This window comes from Astyanax mexicanus, chromosome 12, assembly GCF_023375975.1.
Source record: "Astyanax mexicanus isolate ESR-SI-001 chromosome 12, AstMex3_surface, whole genome shotgun sequence".
NCBI lineage: Eukaryota > Metazoa > Chordata > Actinopteri > Characiformes > Acestrorhamphidae > Astyanax > Astyanax mexicanus.
This window is the reverse complement of record NC_064419.1, coordinates 32,679-56,389: the sequence shown is the minus strand read 5'-3', so window position 1 is coordinate 56,389 and position 23,711 is coordinate 32,679. Positions and strand designations below refer to the sequence as shown.

Here is a 23,711-nt window from a genome sequence, read left to right as displayed (position 1 = left end):
ATATATATAAACTAAATAACTGCAGTCTGGAGAGTATAGTGTTCTGATCTTCTTACCGGAACCTTCTACAGCGAAGCCCATGACCACCGAGTAAAGCCAAAAATCCCTGAACAGCTTCTGAAGGCGGGGCTTAGCCTCTTTAATGGGGGGCAACCGCCGGGTCAACTGTAAAAAAAAAACACACAGACACATATCATACATCTATTTCTCACAATACATATATTAATCAAGCAAAACATTATGACCACCGGCTTCTTTCTCCACCAGTTATCCATTTTTCTGCTCCAGATAGGAAACTTGGTTGTCAGGTGTTGGTGTGTGTGTATCATGGTGGTGGTGTAAAAAACACACACACACACACACAATAACACCTCATACACCATGCTTATCACTGCAGTGCTGAGAATAACTACATACCACCCAAATAATAATAACATTAATGATAATAATTAAAATAAATAAATAATAATAAAAGCTGTATCTCTGTAGTGGTTTTCTATTCTGTAAATTCTGAGTTTTAAAGAAAAAAAATAAATATACAGAGAAACACAAAAACAACAACAGTCTGGAGTTATTATACAACTACAGAGTGAAATATATGATATATAAGTGGATAATGCAAGTTATGCTTGGATAAATGTTATTCTTGATTGGTGTCGGTTTATGCTAAATGGTTAAAAATGTGATTTATCAGCTGTGTGCAGTGAAGGAGTTAAAGCAGGGATGGTGGGGATAAAGCTATGGGTGCTGCTACTCTTTGAACTGGACAGTGTTTGATCAATGAAAGCCAACGTCAAAGTCCAAAAGTAGGATTTGGTCACAAACAAACGGAGTACACAGACAGATTGATCAGAGAGACAGCAGGTAAGTGGGAGAGGGATTTTTTTGTTGCTGTGATATTTTGTCTTATTTCCATTGTTTTACACAGTTTATTTAAAATATAAACGCAAATTATAACTGCCTTATTAAAAAAACTTTACATTCACTCTACAATTGTGTTCATAAGTTTACATACCCTGGCAGAATTAGTGATTTTTGCTCATTTCTCAGAGAATAGAAATAATAATAATACATAAACTTTTATGAAGTGGGAGTTTTGGCATGCTAACACACACAGGTTGACACACATGGGTTAAAATGACGGCTAATGGTAACTTTAGCCACGGAGAAAGCATAAGAATTATAGCATCTGCAGAAGAATATTTTATATTCTTATAATATATATATATATTATAAGAATATATATATATATATATACATATAAAGCAGGAAAATGATATAGTATTAGGAATGTTAATCAGCAGTGTTTAAACTCTAAATACTTAATGAAGTGGAAAATGTGGGATGGTGTTGAAACCAAGTCAGGCAGATCAACAAAACGTTTAGTCACAGCTGCCAGGAAAATAATTCAGGATGCAAAAAACCCAGATAACAAATAAATCAGCTAACATACAGGACTCTCTGAGAAAGAGCTCTGTTTCAGCGTGACCAATAGGAAACATGGGCCGCAGGGTCGAGTCGCCGGAAGAAAGCCATTACTACACCAATTCCAGCTCGCTTACAATAAACTCACCTGGAACTGAGCCTCAACATTTCAAACCAACCATAAACATTACAGAGGAGCCAAAAGTCCTGTTCAGGGCAGTTTTAAGACATTTGGGGGCCCCAAGCAAAATGGATCCCACCACATCAAATTCTTCATAAAATGTATATTTATATTTATTACACAGACTTACTACTTGTAACTTAACATATTAGATATGCATTCTGAATTCCCATACGCATGACGCTGCACGACCACATAATGAATACCGGCGTCTGAATGGGAATCGCGTTTAACACAGACGAGACGTGAGAAGCAGGACTACGTGATCCGTAGTGGTCAGTAGTGATGCCCTGTGTTTAAGCCCGTAAGGGAAAAGGCCTCGCGGACGGAAGAAGCGGTGGATGAACCGAATAAGAGAAGATATACGACACGCCAGCTTCGCCCCTGAAGACACTTTGGATCGAACCAAATGCGTCAGGCATCCAAACACAGACCCCTTTTCTCCGGCTGCTTTGTTCATCATTCTAACATACTCCCCCCCCCCCCCCCCGTGAAACCAGCAGTGAAATACAGATCTATAAAGGTATTTGTTAGCGTTGCTGGAGACGCATGAGCACGGCTGAGCTCGTGGCATTGCACCGCTGTCGTAAAAAATTAAATAACATTATAATAAATAGCGTCGGATAACGTTGAAGTGTAGTTCAAACAGAAAACACCATAACCACCATCTTTACTGAAATGTTATATTGTTGTTCGACCAATGGTGAAGTTAAATGTGCTGTGTTTCGAGTTCAGACAGAGCGCAGCTACAAATATGAATTCAAATCATAATCATTCGTCCCTACTCTATAACATGGAGGTGGATCATTAATGTTTTGCGGATGTCTGCGCTACAGAGGCACCTCTTACCATGAATAAATTAATATTTTCGGTATTATCATTCAAAGTCTCTGACAAATAGCCAGAAAATAACTTATTCTGGAAAAGGTAGGTGAACTTATGAGCACAACTGTGTGTGATGCAAAAATCTCAGTAACTGTCCTGTTATAAGTCTATTGTTTTCTGCATTTCCTCAGGGATGTGGGTTCTCTCAGTCGTTGCGCTAGGCTTTCTCCTAGCCACTCCAGCTCTAGGCGGGGTGAAGGACCTCAGTTCACACTTCAGCACTCAGGAGACGGAGAAAGATGGCAACAAGCCTGTGGATCCCCGAGGGTTTTCACAAGGAGGTGAAGACCTGAACATTGAGTCTATTCCTCTGGACTTCCATCGGGAGAACACGGTCACTAATGACCTGACCCTGGAGGGCTTGGAGGAGGAGGACTACATTGATTTTGATAAGATCCTGGCAGGAGGTGACGATGATTACACCGAAGGTGACGCCATAGATGAGATCTCCACTCCAGCACCAGGCCTTGATCTCATGTCTGAACCGTCAGACCCCAAAGTACGAAGGGCACGACTCCTGCGCCTCTTCCACAGTCGGACGAGGCTACAGCGCATCAACGTGGTCAATTCCCACTTCGGGTTCCGCCTCTACCGGAGTATCCGCAACCAAATGAACCAGACAGATAACATCCTGCTGGCCCCTGCTGGAATCTCCATCGCTATGGGAATGATGGCTTTAGGTACAGGTCCATCCACACATGAGCAGCTCTATCACGCACTGGGCTTCAACGAATTTGTTAATGCGAGCAGCCACTACGATAACTCCACCGTGCACAAACTCTTCCGAAAACTCACACATCGCCTCTTCAGGAGAAACTTCGGATACACCCTGCGCTCTGTAAATGACCTTTATGTGAAGAAGAACGTTAAGACCAAGGACGGCTTCCGCAGCGAGGCGAAAGCGTACTACTTCGCTGAGCCTCAATCGGTGGACTTCACAGACCCCAAGTTCCTTACGAAGGCAAACCAGCGCATTCAGAAGATTACCAAAGGGTTAATAAAGGAGCCACTGAAGAGTGTTGATCCCAACATGGTGGTAATGCTTCTAAACTACCTCTACTTTAAAGGTAAATCAAATAAAAAAATCAACTGGTTTAATTGACAGCCCCAATGAAAAAAGTCTAAAAACAACTGTAGGTGATCTGCCAAACTGAGAACCCTCTGAGTGCGTCACAATATTCTAATAATAATGTTTGAATAAGAGTCCCAGGCAGAACTTTAATGGAAGAATAGAGATTTGGGGAGGTTAACGCCAGCTGTTGGTGTAAAATAACAACCTTCTTAAACTTAATGGAACCTGTAGTTTTTAGAATTTATGTAAAAGGGACAAACATCAGTTATGAATGTCTACGAAACATTGAGTTAGAACTGTTTGAATTTTACAGAATTTTACAGAAATTTCTTCTAAATTGTAAAATTGTTAAAATAGCATTTTTACAAAAGCATTAACATAAAACAGATTTGGGTTGCGCTTTTTTAGATGCAGGATTAAAAGTCATTTCTAAAGTGGTTTCTCTGAGTGAACACTGTGCACGAAGTGGCGTCGACTATATAACGCGTTTTTTACAGAGCTATAAATGTTAACGCATACGATTAACCTGGAAACTTAATGTGTCAATTATTTTCATGCAAATTGATCATGTCAGAGTTACAGAGCCTGCAGTTTCATTAGCGTCTTAATTTAGAGAAATAACAGCATCACTTACTGCTGAGTTCAGAAGGTAGATTACTTTTTATTTACGTTGAAATTTAGGCTCTTTCTCTCTCTCACACACACACACACACACACAAACATACACACACAAACATACACACACATAAACACACACACACACAAACATACACACACAAACATACACACACATAAACACACACATAAACACACACACACACACAAACACACAAACATAAACACACACAAACATACACAAACACACACAAACACACACACACAAACACACAAACACACACAAACACACACACACAAACACACAAACACACACACACACATAAACACACACACACATACACAAACACACACAAACACACACACACAAACATACACACACATAAACACACACACACACACACACAAACACACAAACATAAACACACACAAACATACACAAACATACACAAACACACACAAACACACACACACAAACACACAAACACACACAAACACACACACACAAACACACAAACACACACAAACACACACACACAAACACACAAACACACACAAACACACAAACACAAACAAACACACACACAAACACACACACACACCTGACAGTACAGACTGTTGAAGGTGGAATATGGAGCTACACTAGTGTTTATTTTCTCTATTAAAGAGTTCAGGTAAACTCAGTAAATCAGCACGTTAATATCTCATTTTAAAATCAACACTGCCAGACCTAAACCACACTATTACTACTGTCCGCCTTTCCAAGAATACAGGAAAACTTCAGACTTAAAACAATTGAAATCACTGAGTCAGATTAATATCACTAAATTAAAAATAGCTCTATCACTGATTCTTTTATTTACATTTTAATACCCATTAATTAAAGCTTAGTCTTAATAACATTTTATTTGAAAGTTAGGATGTTTTCTAACAAATGATTAAGCATTTTACATGAATGCTTTAAAAAATATATTGCTTTATTTTGCTCTGCAGGAACATGGGAGCAGAAGTTTCCTAAGGAGCTGACGCACTTCCGCAACTTCCGCGTGAACGAGAAGCACCAGGTTCGAGTGGCCATGATGCAGAATAAGGGGAGCTACCTGGCAGCAGCGGATCACGAGCTGCACTGTGACGTTCTACAGCTTCCTTATAAAGGAAACATCAGCATGATGATCGCTGTTCCCCAGAAGCTCTCTGGCATGAGAACCCTGGAGCAGGAGATCTCACCCACCGTCATAAACAAGTGGCTCAACAACATGACCAACCGGTACGTCAATCAACTCTCACAATAATGAATAGTGATATTACAATGATACGCTGCCCACAACTATATATACATATATATATATACACTATATATCGCAATATCGATATATATTTTGTTTCACCTCTAAATTCAGTGTACAGCTGCATTCCTAACACAGCTAACAGATACTACCAAACAGATTAATATTTAATGAGATTTATTGATTTTGTGGTTTAACTTACAAAATGCTTAATAGTTAATTTTGTCACAGAACCTTTTTACCCATTCTTTGTTAACTCTGCGCTTTCTGGCAGCACGCGTGAGGTGGTGTTCCCGCGGTTTAAGCTGGAGCAGAGCTATGATCTGATCAGACATATGAAGAAGCTGGGCCTGACCGACCTCTTCACAGAAAAGGGCGACTTCTCCCCCATGACCTCTGAAAAGGTCACCATCAACTGGGTAAGAAAAGGGATTGAGCAGCACATCAGCTCTTTAACCCTTTAAACTACTACAGGTATTTTACCTGTTACTCATTTCAGAGCACGACTTTCAGAGTGATCAGTTTTTTTCACACTTCACAACCTGTTGCTTTGTAATCTGTAATCTTCACACAGTGCACTAGTGATCAGTGAGTACAGAGGGTATAAATTACACATTTTTCACCAGTGCTGTTTAATCTCTCCTCCTCGTGACTTGTTTCAGCACATGAACAGTATTTGGGATCTGATTATTGATTATTTGTTTCGTTTTGCCGTTCTCTCAGTTTCAGCACCAGGGCACCATCACGGTGAACGAAGAGGGGACGGAGGCGGCAGCCATGACCCACATCGGCTTCATGCCTTTATCCACACAGACGCGCTTCGTCGTGGACCGACCCTTCCTCTTCCTCATCTACGAGCATCGCACCGACTGCCTGGTCTTCATGGGCCGAGTCTCAGACCCCTCAAAGAGTTAAATTTTACTGCCTGGCAGAAACATTACTGTAGACTTAGCACTGTTACCAGCAGAGGGGTGGGCTGCTGTACTTATAGCTGCGGTGCTGGCAGCATAATAATCATATAAAACAACGATTCAGTTTAATTTAAATGTGTAACATGAAATATGCCAAACAGAAAAATAAAGATTTTTTAACGATATTATAATGACTTTATTTCACAGGCTGGTTAAAATCATGTAAAATGTTAAAAAGGCAGAAAATATCAAATTAAGCGAGATTTTTCCAAACTCTCTATAGCTGAACATTTTGCAAGCCAAATCAATATTTGTGGACGAAGTTAAAGTCTAACTAAAACTCAGATCAGACAGACAGTAATGACGCATCGCTAGAGATGATCTGCCAGTTCTGTGACGGGGAGAAAATACAGCACTAAAAATACAACAAAATAAGATTCGAGAAAACTGAAACGACTTAATATTAAAACTCAATTCCAATTTCATTACACCTGCCTCACATATCTTACACTGAATTAAATTAACAAACATGATTTGAGCCCATTGTGTGTGTGTGAGTGTGTGTGTGTGAGTGTGTGTGTGTGTGTGTGTGAGTGTGTGTGTGTGAGTGTGTGTGTGTGTGTGTGTGAGTGTGTGTGTGTGTGTGTGTGTGTGTGTGTGTGAGTGTGTGTGTGTGTGAGTGTGTGTGTGTGTGTGTGTGTGTGTGTGAGTGTGTGTGTGTGTGTGTGTGAGTGTGTGTGTGTGTGTGAGTGTGTGTGTGTGAGTGTGTGTGTGTGTGAGTGTGTGTGTGTGTGTGTGTGAGTGTGTGTGTGTGTGTGTGTGTGTGTGTGTGAGTGTGTGTGTGTGTGTGAGTGTGTGTGTGTGAGTGTGTGTGTGTGTGTGTGTGTGTGTGTGTGTGTGAGTGTGTGTGAGTGTGTGTGTGTGTGTGTGTGAGTGTGTGTGTGTGAGTGTGTGTGTGTGTGTGTGTGTGTGTGTGTGTGTGAGTGTGTGTGTGTGTGTGTGTGAGTGTGTGTGTGTGTGAGTGTGTGTGTGTGTGTGTGTGAGTGTGTGTGTGTGTGTGTGTGTGTGTGTGAGTGTGTGTGTGTGTGTGAGTGTGTGTGTGTGAGTGTGTGTGTGTGTGTGTGTGTGTGTGTGTGAGTGTGTGTGTGTGTGTGTGTGAGTGTGTGTGTGTGTGTGAGTGTGTGTGTGTGAGTGTGTGTGTGTGTGAGTGTGTGTGTGTGTGTGTGTGAGTGTGTGTGTGTGAGTGTGTGTGTGTGTGTGTGAGTGTGTGTGTGTGTGAGTGTGTGTGTGTGTGTGTGTGTGTACTGATATTTTTACCCAGAGAAATGAAAAAGCTGTTTTTAGTAATAAAATGAATAATCTTCAGTAAATCTCTCACCACTGCAATCACTGGAATTAGAACACCAAGATTCCCTGCACTGCTGGAGGCCTAAAAAAAAAAATATATATATAAAAAAAACATTAAAACACAATTAATGAAATATACAGTCAGTATTAATAGGAGTTTCACACTTTCTTTAAAGAAATTATCTCACATTAACTCGATTTAGATGCTTTGGATCTGGAATATTTGCTGATATAATAGAAAAATGATGTGTGATCAGCTTGAACTCTTGAGCTTATTATAAAACAGGAGAGGTTTTATCTGAAATAATCTTCTTTCTCTAAATACTTATGAAACGACTGTTCAGAAAAAGGAAAAAACCCCTTAATTCCCTAAGAAATTCCACACAACAATATGCAATAGTTACAATAAAAATAATAATAATAATAATAATTACACTTATTGTTCAACACCTTTTTAATAAGATACAGTGATTTAAGTGTGCTGAGCAAACGAATTTAAACAGAATTTAAAGTAGTAAATAATGCAGTATACACCGCAGCTTTAGCCTGGATTTAGCAGGACTCTTAATTTTGATAATGAACGTAATTTTGGAGGAAGCATTTTTTCTATTAGAGTAAAAGCCTGATTCTTTTAGAAACTACAAATAAATAAAATAACTAAAAGTAAAAGAAATGTAAGTGTGATATAGGTAGCGTTATTCGAACCTTCAGGGCGGGTCCTTTATCGCTCGCCCGCTCGCTCGCCCTCTTCCCCTCCAGTCCCAGCTGAACAAACAGCTCCAGTAAATTAATCAGCAGCTCGTCTTCCAGCGGCTCTCCCTGCAGATTAGCGGCGATATTCGCTAAAGCATTGATCACTGCTAAAGAGCAGTGCCTGAGGAGAAACACAGATTTAGTGTTTTAATGCTTTAGTTCAGAGGATGTAAATATTTCTGAACTGAACCAGTAAAGCAGGGTATCTGCAGGTAAACGAAATTAAATGTAAAACTTTTTAATTCTGCTTAGAGACAACATTAAGGCCACCATGCAGAATTGAGGATATTTATTCCCCATTTCTTCATTTCTACTGTCTACTCTAATAAAAATATCACCCCTCAGAGCATTGCTTCTGATTAACCTGCCCTTTACCCACACTGTATAATATATATATATATATATAAATATGTATATATAATGTCTGCAGCATAACACACAAACACACACACACACCTGTATCCATGGTCTCTGTAGTCTTTGGTAGCAGAGTACACCAGGTTACTGGCTTTAACACTGATCTGCTGGAACAGGTTCCACACCTCCTGATAAATATATTGCTAAAAGAGAAAGAAAAAATTCTGTTAAAATTAAAACTTTTAACATTTTTGTAATTTACCTTACATATAATATTTTATTCAGGTATTTAGGACACAAATAGTTATAGATGTTCTATGAATCAAAAGTTACAATCATTTATCAATCACAATCAATGATCAATGGGTTAAATGAGTGTGAAAGATTTAGGTGTGTTTGATCGGTAAAGGATCTTACGTTGCCAGTGATGACCATGCAGCCCAGCTGATCTATAATCAGCACATCCAGCTGAGACGGAGGCTGACAGAACTTCTGCTGCAGGATCTGGAGGATCGGCTCCATCACCTTCGGACTGTCTCTCATCGCCACGGCGATGTGGCCCAGAGCTCGGATAGTGTGGTCTGGAATCAGGTGGGCTTCCCTGAAGAACCAATCACAGTCTCAGATACGCAGAGACAGACTGGGAATATGTGTGTGTTTATAGTGTTTATAGTGTGTGTGTGTGTGTGTGTGTGTAATTAAGTGTGTGTGTGTGTGTGTGTGTGTGTAATTAAGTGTGTGTGTGTCCGTGCGTGTGTGAGTGTGTAATTAAGTGTGTGTGTGTGTGTGTGTGTGTGTGTGTAATTAAGTGTGTGTGTGTGTGTGTGTGTGTGTGTAATTAAGTGTGTGTGTGTCCGTGCGTGTGTGAGTGTGTAATTAAGTGTGTGTGTGTGTGTGTGTGTGTGTGTGTAATTAAGTGTGTGTGTGTGTGTCTGTGTGTGTGTAATTAAGTGTGTGTGTGAGTGTTTGTTATTTACTTGTCATTTTCCTGAGAGATGTACAGCCGATTTGAAAGACTGGCTAGAAATGCTTCTACTATAACAGGATCCATGCTAAGCCCCGCCTTCAGACATCTAGAAAATACCAATTCACAAATAATCACATTCAGAAATATTGATATCATTCATTAATATATTTCTTTTAGCGAGAAAAGACTAATGCTAATGTGAGGTGTGTCAACTTTGTTAAAAAACTGTATTTTAAATGTATTTAAGTTTTATTTATTTAGGGTTTTTGGCTGACCCACATGGAAACAGCAGCTTTAGCCTTTAGCTCAGATTAACATGATTAAGAACTGAGACTCAGTTTCAGCAGAGAAGAGAATTAGAATTAGAATTAGAGTTAATCTGACAGGAGTAGAACTGCAGTAATAAAGTAATTAATAAGATAAAGATAAAATAATAAAGAAGAGACTGGAATACTAAACTATAGGGGTGTTCTTAAACTTTTGACTGGTAATACATTGGCCACATAAAAAACGATATTGTAATTGGCTTAGCCAGGTGGAAAGACCGTAAACCTGCAGATGTTGTCGATGGAGATGTCCCTCAGTTGTTCATACATAGAAGGCTGGTCCTTCCTGTTAGACAGGATGTTGAAGGTGGACTGGGAATGCTCATTGGTCACGCTGATCTTGATCTCTCCTCCACCTGTAGAGAGACCACATATCACAAGTAATGACACTGCATGGTCTAAAAGTATGTGTCGGCAATATATTGCTAATATAAGATATATATCTAAATATGTGGTAGTGAAATCAGAAACATATCAGATTTGTGTTAATGTGACCCTCTCTGAACAGACAGACTGGAATTCATCCGGCTGTTTCATCAAAGAGAGGAAAATAATGAAAGTGATGAGATGAAATAATGTATAGCAGCAGTAATCTGACGACTTCAGAGGAGGAAAAATAACAGAGCTCTGAAATATGTGTTCCTAATGAAATGGCTGAACACTGCTCCAGATCACTTTTTGCGAATTTAGCTTCAATGAAAAAAAAACTAACAATGTCTGAAAAGCATGTTTTTTCTGGGAAGATCCAGTGAATTCTTGGTAATAAACTCAACTGCGATTCTGACAAGGATGAAACTAAAACTCTACAGTTTTGTGCATCACTTACACAGCAGTGTGAAAATAAATAAATATCTGATTTGGTGAGACAATCAGATTTTTGCCACTTTTGCATGCTGAATACAATAAATACTGAAGAATTAGTGAATAAATATTTATTTATAGCAATATCATTTAGTCATATCTCCCACTCAGCCAGAAGGTACGGTAGGATTAAGATCACACCTGAGCTGGACTGACTGTGGTATTTGTAGAGTTTGATCAAAACTGGGGACGGCACCACCAGAAAGTCTTTCAGAGACATGGTGGCAGAGTGAGCGATCACCGGAAAACGTTCACAAAGCCGACCCAGACCCTGCAGAGAAAAACAATTACATTCATTTTTGACTGTCTTTTTTATCAGTTTGAGTTATTAAAACAGACATTTAGAAGTAAAAACATACACTTGTATAACTTCCCTTAGGTAGCCACCGTCCCACATTTCCACCTGAAACGTCCTTTTCTTGGGTTTTTGATCATTTTTCCTTATACTGTTCTGTCTATGAATATTTATTACAGTCTCAATACATCCATTAACACAAACATATGCTAATACAAATTCAGCAGGACTGTCAATAAAATTGTCCAGGTAATTTTATAATAACTAATAACTCATAACTGAGTTTCTTTTTTGCACAGACGGTAAGAGCAGATGTAAGAATGTTTTGGTAGATCTTTTAAATTTAGCTCCTCCAGCGACACACGGCTCCTGTTCTTAAGTTACAGTTAAACATCAGATCAGTACCTGGAGGCAGCAGATGAGGAGAGGCATGTGAGCTATGATGACTTTACTGGAGGTTTTAGACTGAAGTTTCTCAGACAGCTTAGTGCAGAGATTCTCAGCTCCTGAGAGGAAAGAGAGAGAGAGAGTGAGAGGGGAGAGAGAGAGAGAGAGAGAGAGAGAGAGAGAGGAGAGAGAGAGAGTGAGAGGAGAGGAAGCAGAAGTTGCAGTAATGAACTGCTGCTGCTGTTTTCTGTTTTTCTCAACAAACACGCAGCCATTATCTGCTCTCAATAAACCTCTAATAGCACAACCAGATCCAAGAAACTGGCAGCATCACGCCCCTCCCGCACATCATCCGACCCCACCTCCCGCACATCCCCTGCACATCGTCCGGCCTTACCTCCCGCACATCAGCCGCACCCCCCCCAACACCTCCCGCACATCACCCACATCCTCCCACCTCCCCACTTCCCGCACATCATCCGGCCCCACCTCCCGCACCTTGCTCATCTTTGACGGCCCACACCATGAGATCCACGCAGGCGGCGTTGGCGTGGCAACGCAGCTTTAAGGGACTAGGTTGCCCTGGCAACCTTTCTGCTTCATGAAGCACCCTCTGCAGCTCTGATTGGCTGCTGCTGAACTGCTCCAACACAAAGTCGTGAACCTCCTTCACAAAGCCTGACTGCAAATCTAAACACAGGGACAAAAATATTAATAATATTATATTTAAAAGCAGCACATAGAACATCAACAGAAATCAAACAAGGTGTAAATAGAAATGCAACAAACAGGTCTGTAACACTTATTAGATCTTTTAGTGCAGATATGACCTCTATCGTTTTTGCTGACCTTTTTTATCATTCACTGTGTTTACTTTCATGCTTGTTCACATACAAACTGAGATGAGTAATATATTTATTTTATGACACACTTGTAAATTTCCCCAATGTGGGATTAATAAATTATTATCTTATCTTATCTTAAATAAGAATATGGAGAATATTATCTGTGCTTTAAAAACACTGACCCACCAGTATATTTCATATGTATAACATCCAACAAAACGTAATAAAATAATAAAATCACTGTACTAGACATGAGAGAGTATTTGATCAGCAGAATCTGCCACTGCTGATAAATGTTATCTTCACGTCATAACACAACATTGAAATTAGGAAATATATTGTGATATAGATATACACAAGTACATTTTACTAATATGTAAGCCACACAATGACACAAAACATCAAGAACATCAACTCTATACACACAGAGCTCTCAAACTGTTATTAAATGTTCATTTCAATACAAATAACTCGTTCTTAATAATTGTGACATATCTAGCAACAACTAAACACGTGGTAAAGCACCAACCTTTCATGTAATAGAGTGTATCTCTGAGCATCTTAAACATGCTGACGTACAGAGGGTCACTGAATGATTTGTAGAAGAGATCAGCGCCTGGGTTTGTCTGTTTGAAGCAGACAAAACAATTCAATGAGGTACAATTTCACAGAATGCAAGTTACTAATATCAGCTGGAGGAACTGTGAGAAATGTTGCAGTGCAACTTACAAACTGTTGCTGTCCTGCTGGAACATATTTAGATATTAACAGCTGTGTGTTGTTTTTAGAGGACAGTAAATCTATACCATATGGACTAATCCTGTGATAAAGCTGCTATTAGGGGGTGAACAATTTTAGTATTCTTAGATGCATCTTGATTTGGACGTGTACGATTCTGAATTGATTCACAAATAAAAATCAATTTCAGTCAGCCAGACCTAAACCATACTACACTATTATTACTGCCTTTTTCCCAAAAACACAGGGACACCAGTATTTAAAAAAAAACTATTGCTTTAATTATGATTAATCACAGAAAATTGTGGTCATTAATATAACTAATCTTAAGTGATGAATGAAGCTTGTTTTCCATGTGGATGGCTGTGTGTGTTCACTATGTGAAGAACGCAGAGCAGAATAGTGTAGTGCTCTGGACACTGTGCTTCTGGGAAACCTTGGCTGCTGGTAATAATATATCTGTTACTTTGAGATGTACCAATTATCTAAACACTGGTGCACCCTTTTCTTTAATGGCATCAACAGTTACTAACATCGCATTTGCCTCTTTTAGCAGGATAATGTCTCCTGCAATCCTGTAGAAAAGATTTAGAAATGTTTTTTCGAGGAAAATGACAAAGGACAAAAACAATCACTGACTTGGCCTCTAATCAGTTCAATCACTCAAAAGATCTGCTCTTTGGGAACAAAACCTTGAATGTCATTGCTTTTATATATAAACATTTTTGTACATATCTACATTTTTTTTAATTTTAGACTAGTATCAAAAGACAAACCTGGCAATCATTCAGACAAGTGGATTAAACAGGTATATTATCATTTGTTTAATAACAATCCAGATACATGTAACCAGTGTGGAGTGGAGGTAGAAACATTATTTTACTGTATGTAGGGGTGTAGTTTTAAGGACTAAACATTTCTGAAAAAGAGTAACAGAAACTATATCAATTAGCAATAATTAATTATGAATTATCACCATTAAACTATCCTTTTGCCGAAAATGATTCGACTGTGTATGTAGGTCAAGGGTCAATTAACCCACCAAACAAATTTTGTGTTCAAATAATTAGTGCTAAATGTATTTAATTAAAAAAACGACAAGGGTGCCTAAATTTAAGCACCTGCCTAATTTCGTTTAAAGAATTATTGCAGTTTCTGTAAATACTAAAAACTGTGTTTGGCTGCTATATGATATGATATGATATATTTAACTGAAATTACTGATCCCAACAACTAATAATTTATAAAGAAAAATCATGAAAATTATGAGGGGTGCCCAAACCTTTTCATACCACTGTATATATTTATTTCCTCTTCCTAAAAGATCTTCCATCAAACAAATGTAGATTTGAGGCAAAAAAAATAATTACCTACTTGTGTCACATTCACTCCCAAGTGAAAGCTTACCTTCTTTAAACATTTATTTCTATTTTGAATTTCTTTACGTTTAGCAGCAGTTTAAAATAAGCAAAATACTGAAGCTACACAGAAACTGGGGGTCAGCAGAAGAGCACTGTATCTTGTTTCAGCAGGATTACCTCAGTTACTTCCCCTATAGTTCCATCCAGGGTCTTTAGAAATGAATCAGACACAAAGATTTTCACCTGCACAAAGAGAAAAGAGGCACAATCTGAGCTCTAAATCAGAGAAAGGATACGGATAAAGAAAAGAATCTTTCAGATAAAAACAGTTATCTTTTCTAAATCTATTTTTAGCTACATGTCTGTTAGTCTGCAGTAACATGTGCCCACCATGTGCAGGAGCTGTCTGAGCAGTTCCAGAGGCATGTTCATCTCCTGTCCGCTGGCTACAGTAAAGAGAGGAGAGACAGAGAAGCTGGAGCTGACGGTGGTGAAGTAATAATCAGGGTCCACTGCACTTCCGTCTGGAAGATATGAACCTGAAAGCAACACATTGAATGGCATCATTATGTCTGTCGTGATAACGTTTTTTAATGGATGATATATTGTCCCAGAATTTATAACAATGAACAATGAAGAACCACCACTATTTCCTGAGCTCCTTGAAACTAAAAGCATTTTTGGTTTGTCTTGCATTTAAAAAGAAGTTACAGATGTGTATCGCTTGATTAATTGGTATGAAAGACTACAGCAGCAGTAAAACTTTAGCACGTGTGAAGCTTGCTTACCCATTAAAGAGCAGAGGGCAATATTGAGGGGGTAAAACCTAAAAGTCACGTTCATTCATGTATAACAATAATCCTGACAGACCTAGGCATCATATGATCATATAATTCTGTATTTTCTTCTTTATTATAATCAGCAGTGATAAAAGAGAGAAAACAAATTGCTGAGAATTAGCTGTAAAACCACAAAATCCAATTGATCATTTTCAGTATTACAGAATTTTGTCTATTTTACTGCATTAATGGCAGGAAAAATTGATTGCAGAATTAAAGCTGCATTTGCTATTTTTGCTACTGCAGGCGCTCTTGGCCATTGCATAAAGATTAGGAACTTATTTAAATGTATAACATCTGCTATTTAAAAGGGATACTAAATCTGATTACCTTCAAAGTACTGAGGGCCGGGAGCAGTGGGAGAGCAGGGTGACGGCCCACCTCTCTCTGGGCTCCCCTTTAAACACAGAAAAGCGTGTGTGTTACAAATAGAGCTTCCATTAATATCAACACAACACTTCATCTCAAAACACAAATATTCCAACCCCTGAATACATAAATATATACATAACAAAATCTGCCCAACACTGATCTGAATACAGCGCTATATATACCTGTGTTTCAGCACTGGCAGTGCCAGCCTTGCGTCTGAGTGTGTCTCCTTGGCACACTGTGAGCAGAGAGCTCGGCAGGATGGAGCGAAAGTCATTAAAGGAGCGCCTGCGGATGCCCTCCGTTTCCACGGCAACACGCGGCGCAGGTTGGCATGACACACGAGGGAAGAGTTGGGACAGTAACGGTTCGTTCATGTTGCCATAGCGTCCGAATGCCCGCGTCACGCCCAGGAGACACGGCACCAAATATTTACACAGGTAAACTACGAAACACAGACAAAAACAAACAATCTAAAAAATCTGTTTTTGCAGCCTCTATAGCTTCTCTTACACCTGTAAAAGGTTTCTGATAATTAGCTAACAGAAATGGCCTACAATTACTTGAAATGCAATCTTGTACAATTCCCTTTAATACTAATATTCTTTTTATAATTTTTTATCACTTTTTATAAGTCTTTTTATAGCCATCTTAGAGATATGAGATTTTGTTTGTTGTTGACAGGATAATTAGCCATATGGAACACATTCTGTGCACTAACCTTTATCATGGTTTTCTGGAGCCTGAAAGATCTCTAACAGAGACTGCATCAATTCCATTACAGCCTCCACAATCTGGGAACACAGGTAGAGTATCTTAAGATAAGATTATTTATTATAAATCTCAAGAAAGAAACATTGATGACAGTACAGCAGCACAAAAGACAGAAGTGTCAGGAAATATACATTTCTCTACACAAAATTGAAACAGTTCTTTAAAACACACAGAGAAAATATGAATTGTAGGAAAATAGTTTAAATATGCATAAGCAATTAACTAATATATAAAGTTGTGATATTGCACATAACGATAGTAAATAGATTACGTTACATTACATTACATTTGGCAGACGCTTTTGTCCAAAGAGACTTACAATAGTCCAGTACAAAAGTAATAGAAATGAAGGTAAAAACATCTTTAGACAGGGCTTAAAGGAGGTCAAAGGGAAATAATAGGATAGAGGAGTGAAGGAAGGGAAGATTGTTTGGTGGGGTTGGGTCTGTTTACAGTAATTGTTCTTATAAACTCAATAAATAAGTAAAAACTCTTGATAAAAAACAACTTCTGTTATATAGTTATGCAGGAAGGAAGGACCTGCGGTTTCTCACTATGAGTGGATGCAGGAGTCTGTTGGTGAAAGTGCTTTACCTGAGTGCACGACTCCGGGTCTCTCAGTGCCACATCAAACAGCAGCGTGACCAAGCAGAAGCTGAAGATCTCCGCCATCGGAAGACTCTCTGTGTGAAAAGCCACCAGTTCTTAATTCAGCAACAAACTCAAACCTATTCTCTTCCAGATTACTAACAATAACTGAATAATAACTGAAGCATAAATCTGCTTTTACTCGTAAAAAATGTAAAATCTAACGTAATTTATGAGTAAAAAACCTGTTTGCCTTATTATTATTCACTATATAGCACATCTCAACCCTAAAACTAAAACTTAAGCTTTAGTTGGTTTTCTGTCAAAGTTACCTTTGCTCTTTCTCCCAGTTGCCTCCTCCACCCACTGCACCCTGGGAAGCCCCTTCAGCAGACTCAGCAAGTAACCCACCACCATATCTTTGTGCTGTTAGAGAAAAAGGAAGGACATTATTTCTACTCAGATATAAACTATCAATATGTTAATCATCTGCATCTGCTGATATGGCCAAATTAAAATGGATACTTGTTAATGTAAATATTTTATGCTGGAAAAATACCAAGTAATGCTGGCGGCACTAAACACTGAGTCGACACTGGCCACACTTTTATAAAATAATCGATTTAAGCTTTCAGTTTTAAACTAAAATTATACTGGGGTGTCTAGTCTCTCTATAAGTTATACAGTACTAGTCAAATGTTTTGACACATCTCTTGTCAGTCAATGTGTTTTCTTTATTTTTTGGGTTTTTTACATTGTAAATTTAATATCTAAGACATTAAAGCTATAAAAGAACACGTGTTAAATTATTCTGTAAACAAAAAGTAAAAAAAAGAACAGAATATGTTTTTTGCTTTAGATTCTTCTAAGTAGTCACAGTAAAATGCATGTTTTTGCTACACTTTGCTACACTTTTAAACAATAGGATTTATATATATATATATATATATATATATATATATATATATATATATAGAGAGAGAGAGAGAGAGAGAGAGAGAGAGAAACCTTTAATTCCAGACAAAGACAAACCAAGTATTTTTTTTATCATCAAATTATTCTATATATATATCTAAGCACTTCTGGCTTTCACAAGATCTTCAGCAAAACCTATTTGAGATATTTTATGACTCATGTATTCCCAAAATCATGTGGGGAAAAAACATATATTGTGTAATAAAAATCTGATTAGTGTTTATCACTGCTGTTAATGCAGGTCATAAGATCTGGCTGTATGCACACTGCCACTGCTGAGTTTAATCCACATCGTTTCTGTAATCCGATCAACACATTAGCTGGATTTAACATAGTTCTGTTCAGAATTTGCTCAACAGGAAATAAGCTTTACACAATCATGGATTTACCGAACACCCCCCCACACACACACAATAACGCACACACACACACAACCCCAATTACTGTTCCAACTGAACCTGTAACACACGGCAAACAGAAAGAGGTCTGAATGGATGCAGCTCACCTGTAAATCTGATTCCACCAGAAACACAGCCAGAGCAATGACAGCGTCCCTGCGTCTGATATCCAAAGAAAACACACCCCGGGTGTCCAGCGGGCACATACACAGCAGCTTCTGTACCTGCAGTGGTGTTGATGTAAGAGATCAAGACAGTTACCTGTTAACCTGACACCAATATTTTCCCCCAGTTTTTTGGCATTTAAGCTCTTCAGGTCCAGTAAATAACCTAAATTATATATATATACTTTATTTCAGTAATTCAGTTAAAAATGTGAAACTCATATATTATGTAGATGTATTACACAGAGTGATCTATTTTATTTATTTTAGTGTCGATCATTAACCCTAAAGTTAGTATCTTAGAGAATTAACTTTAACTAATCACAAAATTAGACCTGGCACACTGCGAAAAGTACCAATCAGTCTCATATAATATTCTGATTTTCTGAGATAATGACTTTTGAGTTTTCATTAGCTGTAAGCCATAAACATCAACAATAAAAGAAAAAAAGACTTAAAACAAGGCAGATGATATTATTTCTGCTGTAGACTGAAAACGTTTGGGTTTGACATTAAAAGATGAATATGAGACAAAAGATTAACATTTTAGCATTTATTTAAAGGTATTTACATTTGGATCTGACACACAATTCAGAAGCACCTTTTGCCTGAACCCTCACATTTTTCGTGTAGGTAATGTATTCAAATATGTCACATGTGTTTTGTTGTCCAGGTGTGTTCTATGTATTAATGTGCATATCGGCATCAGCAGATATACATGTGTAACATCGAATATCAGCACAGGCCAGGAATTCCCACATTAGTACCCCAAATTAAAACCTTAATCTTCCCTAAAATAAGTATATATTCGGACTATAAGGCGCACCGTATTATAAGGCGCACGATGAGTGAACGGTCTATTTTTAGTGTTAGTCCATGCACAAGGCGCACTGGATTATAAGGCGCACTAAATGAAACTTTATTTATATCAGTAACAATAACTCTGAGCAATAAATCCTTCACAATATCTGTGAAAAATAACAACATCTCTGAGCAATAAATCAACAAGCACAGCAAGTACGTATTACTCCGCGACACTCCTGACAACGGTAGCCGCAACGCTCCGACAGACCATAATATTATGTTGAAGCACAGCAAGTACCGCATTACTCCGCGAGGCTTCTGACTATAATAGCGTGTTGTGCCGAATTCGGTGAATAAAACGGTTTTAAAACAGAGATAAAGATTGGATAAGTTTCATTTCTGGATGAAGTGATTTCCAGCGCTGTTTGGATATAACTGTGGATTACAGGAGACTGGATTGATGGATTCTCTTTAGTCTGGACGCGTTTTGAAGGTAGGACCTGTGGCTGAGCGCGGGTGTGTGTTCGGGGGTGGCGGCAGTGACCGGAGGTTACCCCAGGGCAAAAGGAGAGCCTTTTATTACTGGAAACATGCGCTCTGACGCAGCTTTAATTCATGAAACATACATCCTACAGTAAAAGCACAGTTCTGGAATCCGGAGAGCCAGACGGTTCGAATGGTGTATGACATGACCGCATTCGATGAAATATGGACGAACGATAAACGCAAATATGAGAGTTATGAATTATTAAAATCATAACCAAGGCATATTTCGCCCTAAATGTTTATTTTCTGAAAGGATATTCCGCTAAATAGGCTAAATAGCTCAAAAGCAGAGATTCTAAGCTTTAAAATGGTATATTGGATGTCTATATTGAACCTGTAACTGTTCATAACTATTCAGAAACACAGCCAGTTATGAAATATTAAATATTTCTGGCCCGCCGGTGGGCCAGCGCGTGTTAAGAGGTTAACTTTACTTAGAAGTGGGCGCTAAAAAGAAACAGTTTGTGCTATTACCCCAGAACGGGTGGAAAGGAAAGTTTACCGGCACCTTGTTCTGGCCACGGAGCTACAGTGGAAACTAGCTACCCTGAACCACAGCCGAGAGGCAGTACGGCAGTCAAAGGTAACCGCGCGCTAGCCCAAGAGGGGGATCTTTTTCTGGCGTGGGTGAGGAATTCTGCACAACAGAGCGCCGTGTACCACATAAAAATCGAGGTCAGTAAACACAAGCAAAATCCATACACAAGGCGCACTGCATTATAAGGCGCAATGACGATTTTTGGGAAAAAATAAGTATTTTAAGTGCGCCTTATAGCCCGAAAAATACGGTAGTAAAAGTACAAAAGTACAAAATAAAACTGAATTTGCAGCTGAGCTGTTCTCAGAGAATCAGTCTGACTGATCCGGACAGACGGGACTTCACAGCAATTCAACAGGACGAACCTGTTGGAGAACCACGTGCTGCTGCTGGTTTAGTAATGTGTACAAATGTCAGTATGTCACATTAAATACGCTGTGGGGAAACAGTGACACGCTGGAAATGTCAGACTCGTTTATTATCGCCAGATTGAACATCTGTCACACAAGCAGCAAGTATGTAGAGATCCTGCAACATCAGCCTATCTATAAATCTATCTATCTCATCTATCTATAAATAGCTGTCAGTCATTGTTAGACGTGCATTCAACTGTTGATTGGTGTTGTGTCTCTGGAGGACAAGAGAGAGAGAAAGAAAACTCAGGTGCTCTGTGTTGGAATTTAACTTAAAAACATTCTATATATTTAACTTACTGTCAGGTCAGAACAGGCAGTGACAGACAATTAAACTTCCCATCACAGAATAAAAAGTCCATCCTGAGACACTGGAGTTTACTCTCCAGCAGGACTCATTTTTAAATCCATTACCAAGTAAAACCCAGGTGAGAGCTCAGATCTTCCATCTCCTCCTGCCACTCATATTCATATTACTAAAGGCAGGAAAATAGGGGAAAGAAAAGAGATTAAATTAACCTTAATGTAATCTAGTGGATTTACAATTATTTCTTTGTGAGAAAATAAATACATTATAAATAAGAGTAAATTAATATAAATAAACAGTGTAACAAGTGTAACACATGCTGATTTGATTCATCTGATCTAGGGTATATTTTAGTGTATTTGGTTTTGCAATTGTGTTGCATTATCTGAGCCTGTTCTGCATGGATGGATAGTAACTAGTTAAGTCATATAAGATCTGCACCAATCAGAAACTTGTGACTATTAGATTTCTCTGAATTTGTTAGTTATGTGCTTTTAATTAAAATACAAAAAATAATAATGTGGACTTTTTATTACTGGTGGGATGTTTACTCCTAGACCTCCATAGTCAAAGCATAGGTAATTACTAGTGACTAGTGATTTAATCACAATCACACCACTTAGACTGATGCAAAAACGATTGTTTCCTTTATTTTTATTTGGACAAATATTAAGCAGCCCCCTTCAATCTTACATGCAGCTTTTGTGTTTACAGTGGAAACGTGACCTCGTATTTGAGGTACATTCTTATATTTCAGTTAAGGAAAAGTTTAAAATATAAACATTACTGCTACATTAAAGAGTTCTTTACAGGTTTCTGATTTTCTCTGCAGCTTCTATATGAAAAGATGTACAGTCTCCATCATCCCATTTTGAAAATGGCATTAAAATAATAATTTGATTAATCAAATTAAACCAATTAACCTCACAGCCCTAATACACAGTATTTATCATATTTTGACTGTGATTATTATTATTCTATAAATTAAGCAGCATTTATTTACAGTCTCTGTAATTAACTGTACCGTAGTGATACTTTTACTGTCGATATAATATCAGGATATTGTCCAGCTCTGCTTTCAAGGAAACTAAGAATAACCTGCAGCAGCTGTGTCTGTGTGTGTGTGTGTGTGTGTGTGTATGTGTGTGTGTGTGTGTGTGTGTGTGTGTGTGTGTGTGTGTGTGTTTGTGTGTATTTTCTACTCCAGGCTTTATAGCACTGACAGTTCCAAAACAAAAGGCGACAGTGAGTGTTTTCATCGCTGCGGGCACGAGCTAGTACATCTCCCCGCGACCAGTCCCGTGTTTTATAGTTAAACGCACACACACTCAAACACACACTCACACACACACACACACACACACACACAAAAACACACACTCTCTCACACACACACACACACACACACAAACACACACAAAAACACACACACACATACAAAAACACACACACACACACACACACACACACACACACGCATAAACACATACAAAAACACACACACACACAAAACACACACTCACACAAACACACACACACATATACACACAGCCTGATCACTGTGTTTAGCTCGCGGTTGTGAATCTTATCTCAACTTTACCAACTTAAACAGGCGGATCAGTCTAATCGCGTCTCACCTTCTCCGCGGGCGCGGGTCTGTGCGCGGCCAGTGAGCGCGCGAGCGACAGCACCGTGTTGAAATAGAAGCCCCGCGTTCCGCTTCCCCGCGCGGACATGCTCGCGCCCCTCATGGATGCGGGGAAAGTTGAGGTTCACCGCAATAAACACAGATCCGTGGGCGAGAGCCGCAATACGGCAAGTCCTAAGGAACAAAACACGCACTGCACCCCGCGCGCGGGGAGAGGGAGCGGGAGGCGTGCGCTTTCTGATGCGCGTGATGTGCAGAAACGGAGGGCGTGTCGCGGGAGAACAGCTGCAGCTGCAACAGCGCGGATCCGGTTCAGCACCAGCCAGAGAAATCCCACAGAGCACAATACACTATTATTATGGGATTGTTAGACACTAGATGGCGCTCCCGAGTCCAAATGGGTTAACTGGTTCTTGTTATAGATCATTTTTTCAAAATCATCTTTTATAGGTTATATGGTTTAATAATTTCTGTACTGAACATTGTACTTTTTTTTTAAAATAAGGAACAATATACATTTTTAGCACAAAAGACATTTTTATTAAAGCAATACAATTCTGGTTATAAACATTTTAAAGGTGTAATTTTATTATAAAGCATTTAGTACTTGCTCTTTTTTCAATATATTTAATGCTTTTCCTTTTCAACAATCATATAATGGTGACATATAATTTAATATAAATACAATTACCCACTCACACCCCATCTACTCCATTCTACTCACACAGTGCCA

At 38.7% G+C, this 23,711-nt stretch overlaps 2 protein-coding genes across 3 annotated transcripts in view; one reads left to right on the top strand and one right to left on the bottom strand.

Annotated features, from left to right (window-relative positions):
* Nucleotides 1–23,291, bottom strand: part of pi4kab (phosphatidylinositol 4-kinase, catalytic, alpha b) — a 46,392-nt gene extending 23,101 nt beyond the window's left edge. For both annotated transcript variants that reach the window (XM_049485813.1, XM_007241247.4), the window contains exons 1-20: nt 22,968–23,291; nt 18,666–18,782; nt 17,518–17,611; nt 17,192–17,280; nt 16,545–16,617; nt 16,006–16,268; nt 15,782–15,848; nt 15,003–15,151; nt 14,790–14,855; nt 13,043–13,139; nt 12,167–12,358; nt 11,687–11,787; nt 11,128–11,257; nt 10,352–10,481; nt 9,810–9,905; nt 9,250–9,433; nt 8,932–9,035; nt 8,428–8,596; nt 7,754–7,804; nt 57–165 (exon numbers count right to left, since the gene is read on the bottom strand). In XM_049485813.1, coding sequence (XP_049341770.1) covers nt 57–165; nt 7,754–7,804; nt 8,428–8,596; nt 8,932–9,035; nt 9,250–9,433; nt 9,810–9,905; nt 10,352–10,481; nt 11,128–11,257; nt 11,687–11,787; nt 12,167–12,358; nt 13,043–13,139; nt 14,790–14,855; nt 15,003–15,151; nt 15,782–15,848; nt 16,006–16,268; nt 16,545–16,617; nt 17,192–17,280; nt 17,518–17,611; nt 18,666–18,782; nt 22,968–23,081 — 2,395 coding nt within the window. In that variant the 5' untranslated portion in view covers nt 23,082–23,291. The remainder of the gene's footprint in view (nt 1–56; nt 166–7,753; nt 7,805–8,427; nt 8,597–8,931; nt 9,036–9,249; nt 9,434–9,809; nt 9,906–10,351; nt 10,482–11,127; nt 11,258–11,686; nt 11,788–12,166; nt 12,359–13,042; nt 13,140–14,789; nt 14,856–15,002; nt 15,152–15,781; nt 15,849–16,005; nt 16,269–16,544; nt 16,618–17,191; nt 17,281–17,517; nt 17,612–18,665; nt 18,783–22,967) is intronic.
* On the top strand, nt 787–6,560 carry serpind1 (serpin peptidase inhibitor, clade D (heparin cofactor), member 1). Its single transcript, XM_007241245.4, has 5 exons — nt 787–864; nt 2,623–3,558; nt 5,172–5,445; nt 5,739–5,883; nt 6,188–6,560. The coding sequence occupies exons 2-5, from the start codon at nt 2,625–2,627 to the stop codon at nt 6,377–6,379; spliced, it is 1,545 nt and encodes a 514-aa protein (XP_007241307.1). The 5' UTR covers nt 787–864; nt 2,623–2,624; the 3' UTR covers nt 6,380–6,560.
* Nucleotides 23,292–23,711: the final 420 nt, after the last annotated feature.

Bases quoted from the DNA above. Each gene is read 5' to 3' on its own strand.
- serpind1 (XM_007241245.4), top strand. From the start codon at position 2,625: ATGTGGGTTCTCTCAGTCGTTGCGCTAGGCTTTCTCCTAGCCACTCCA. The intron at 5,446-5,738 runs GTACGTCAATCA...GCTTTCTGGCAG, and splicing joins CTCAACAACATGACCAACCG to CACGCGTGAGGTGGTGTTCC. The intron at 5,884-6,187 runs GTAAGAAAAGGG...CCGTTCTCTCAG, and splicing joins AAAAGGTCACCATCAACTGG to TTTCAGCACCAGGGCACCAT.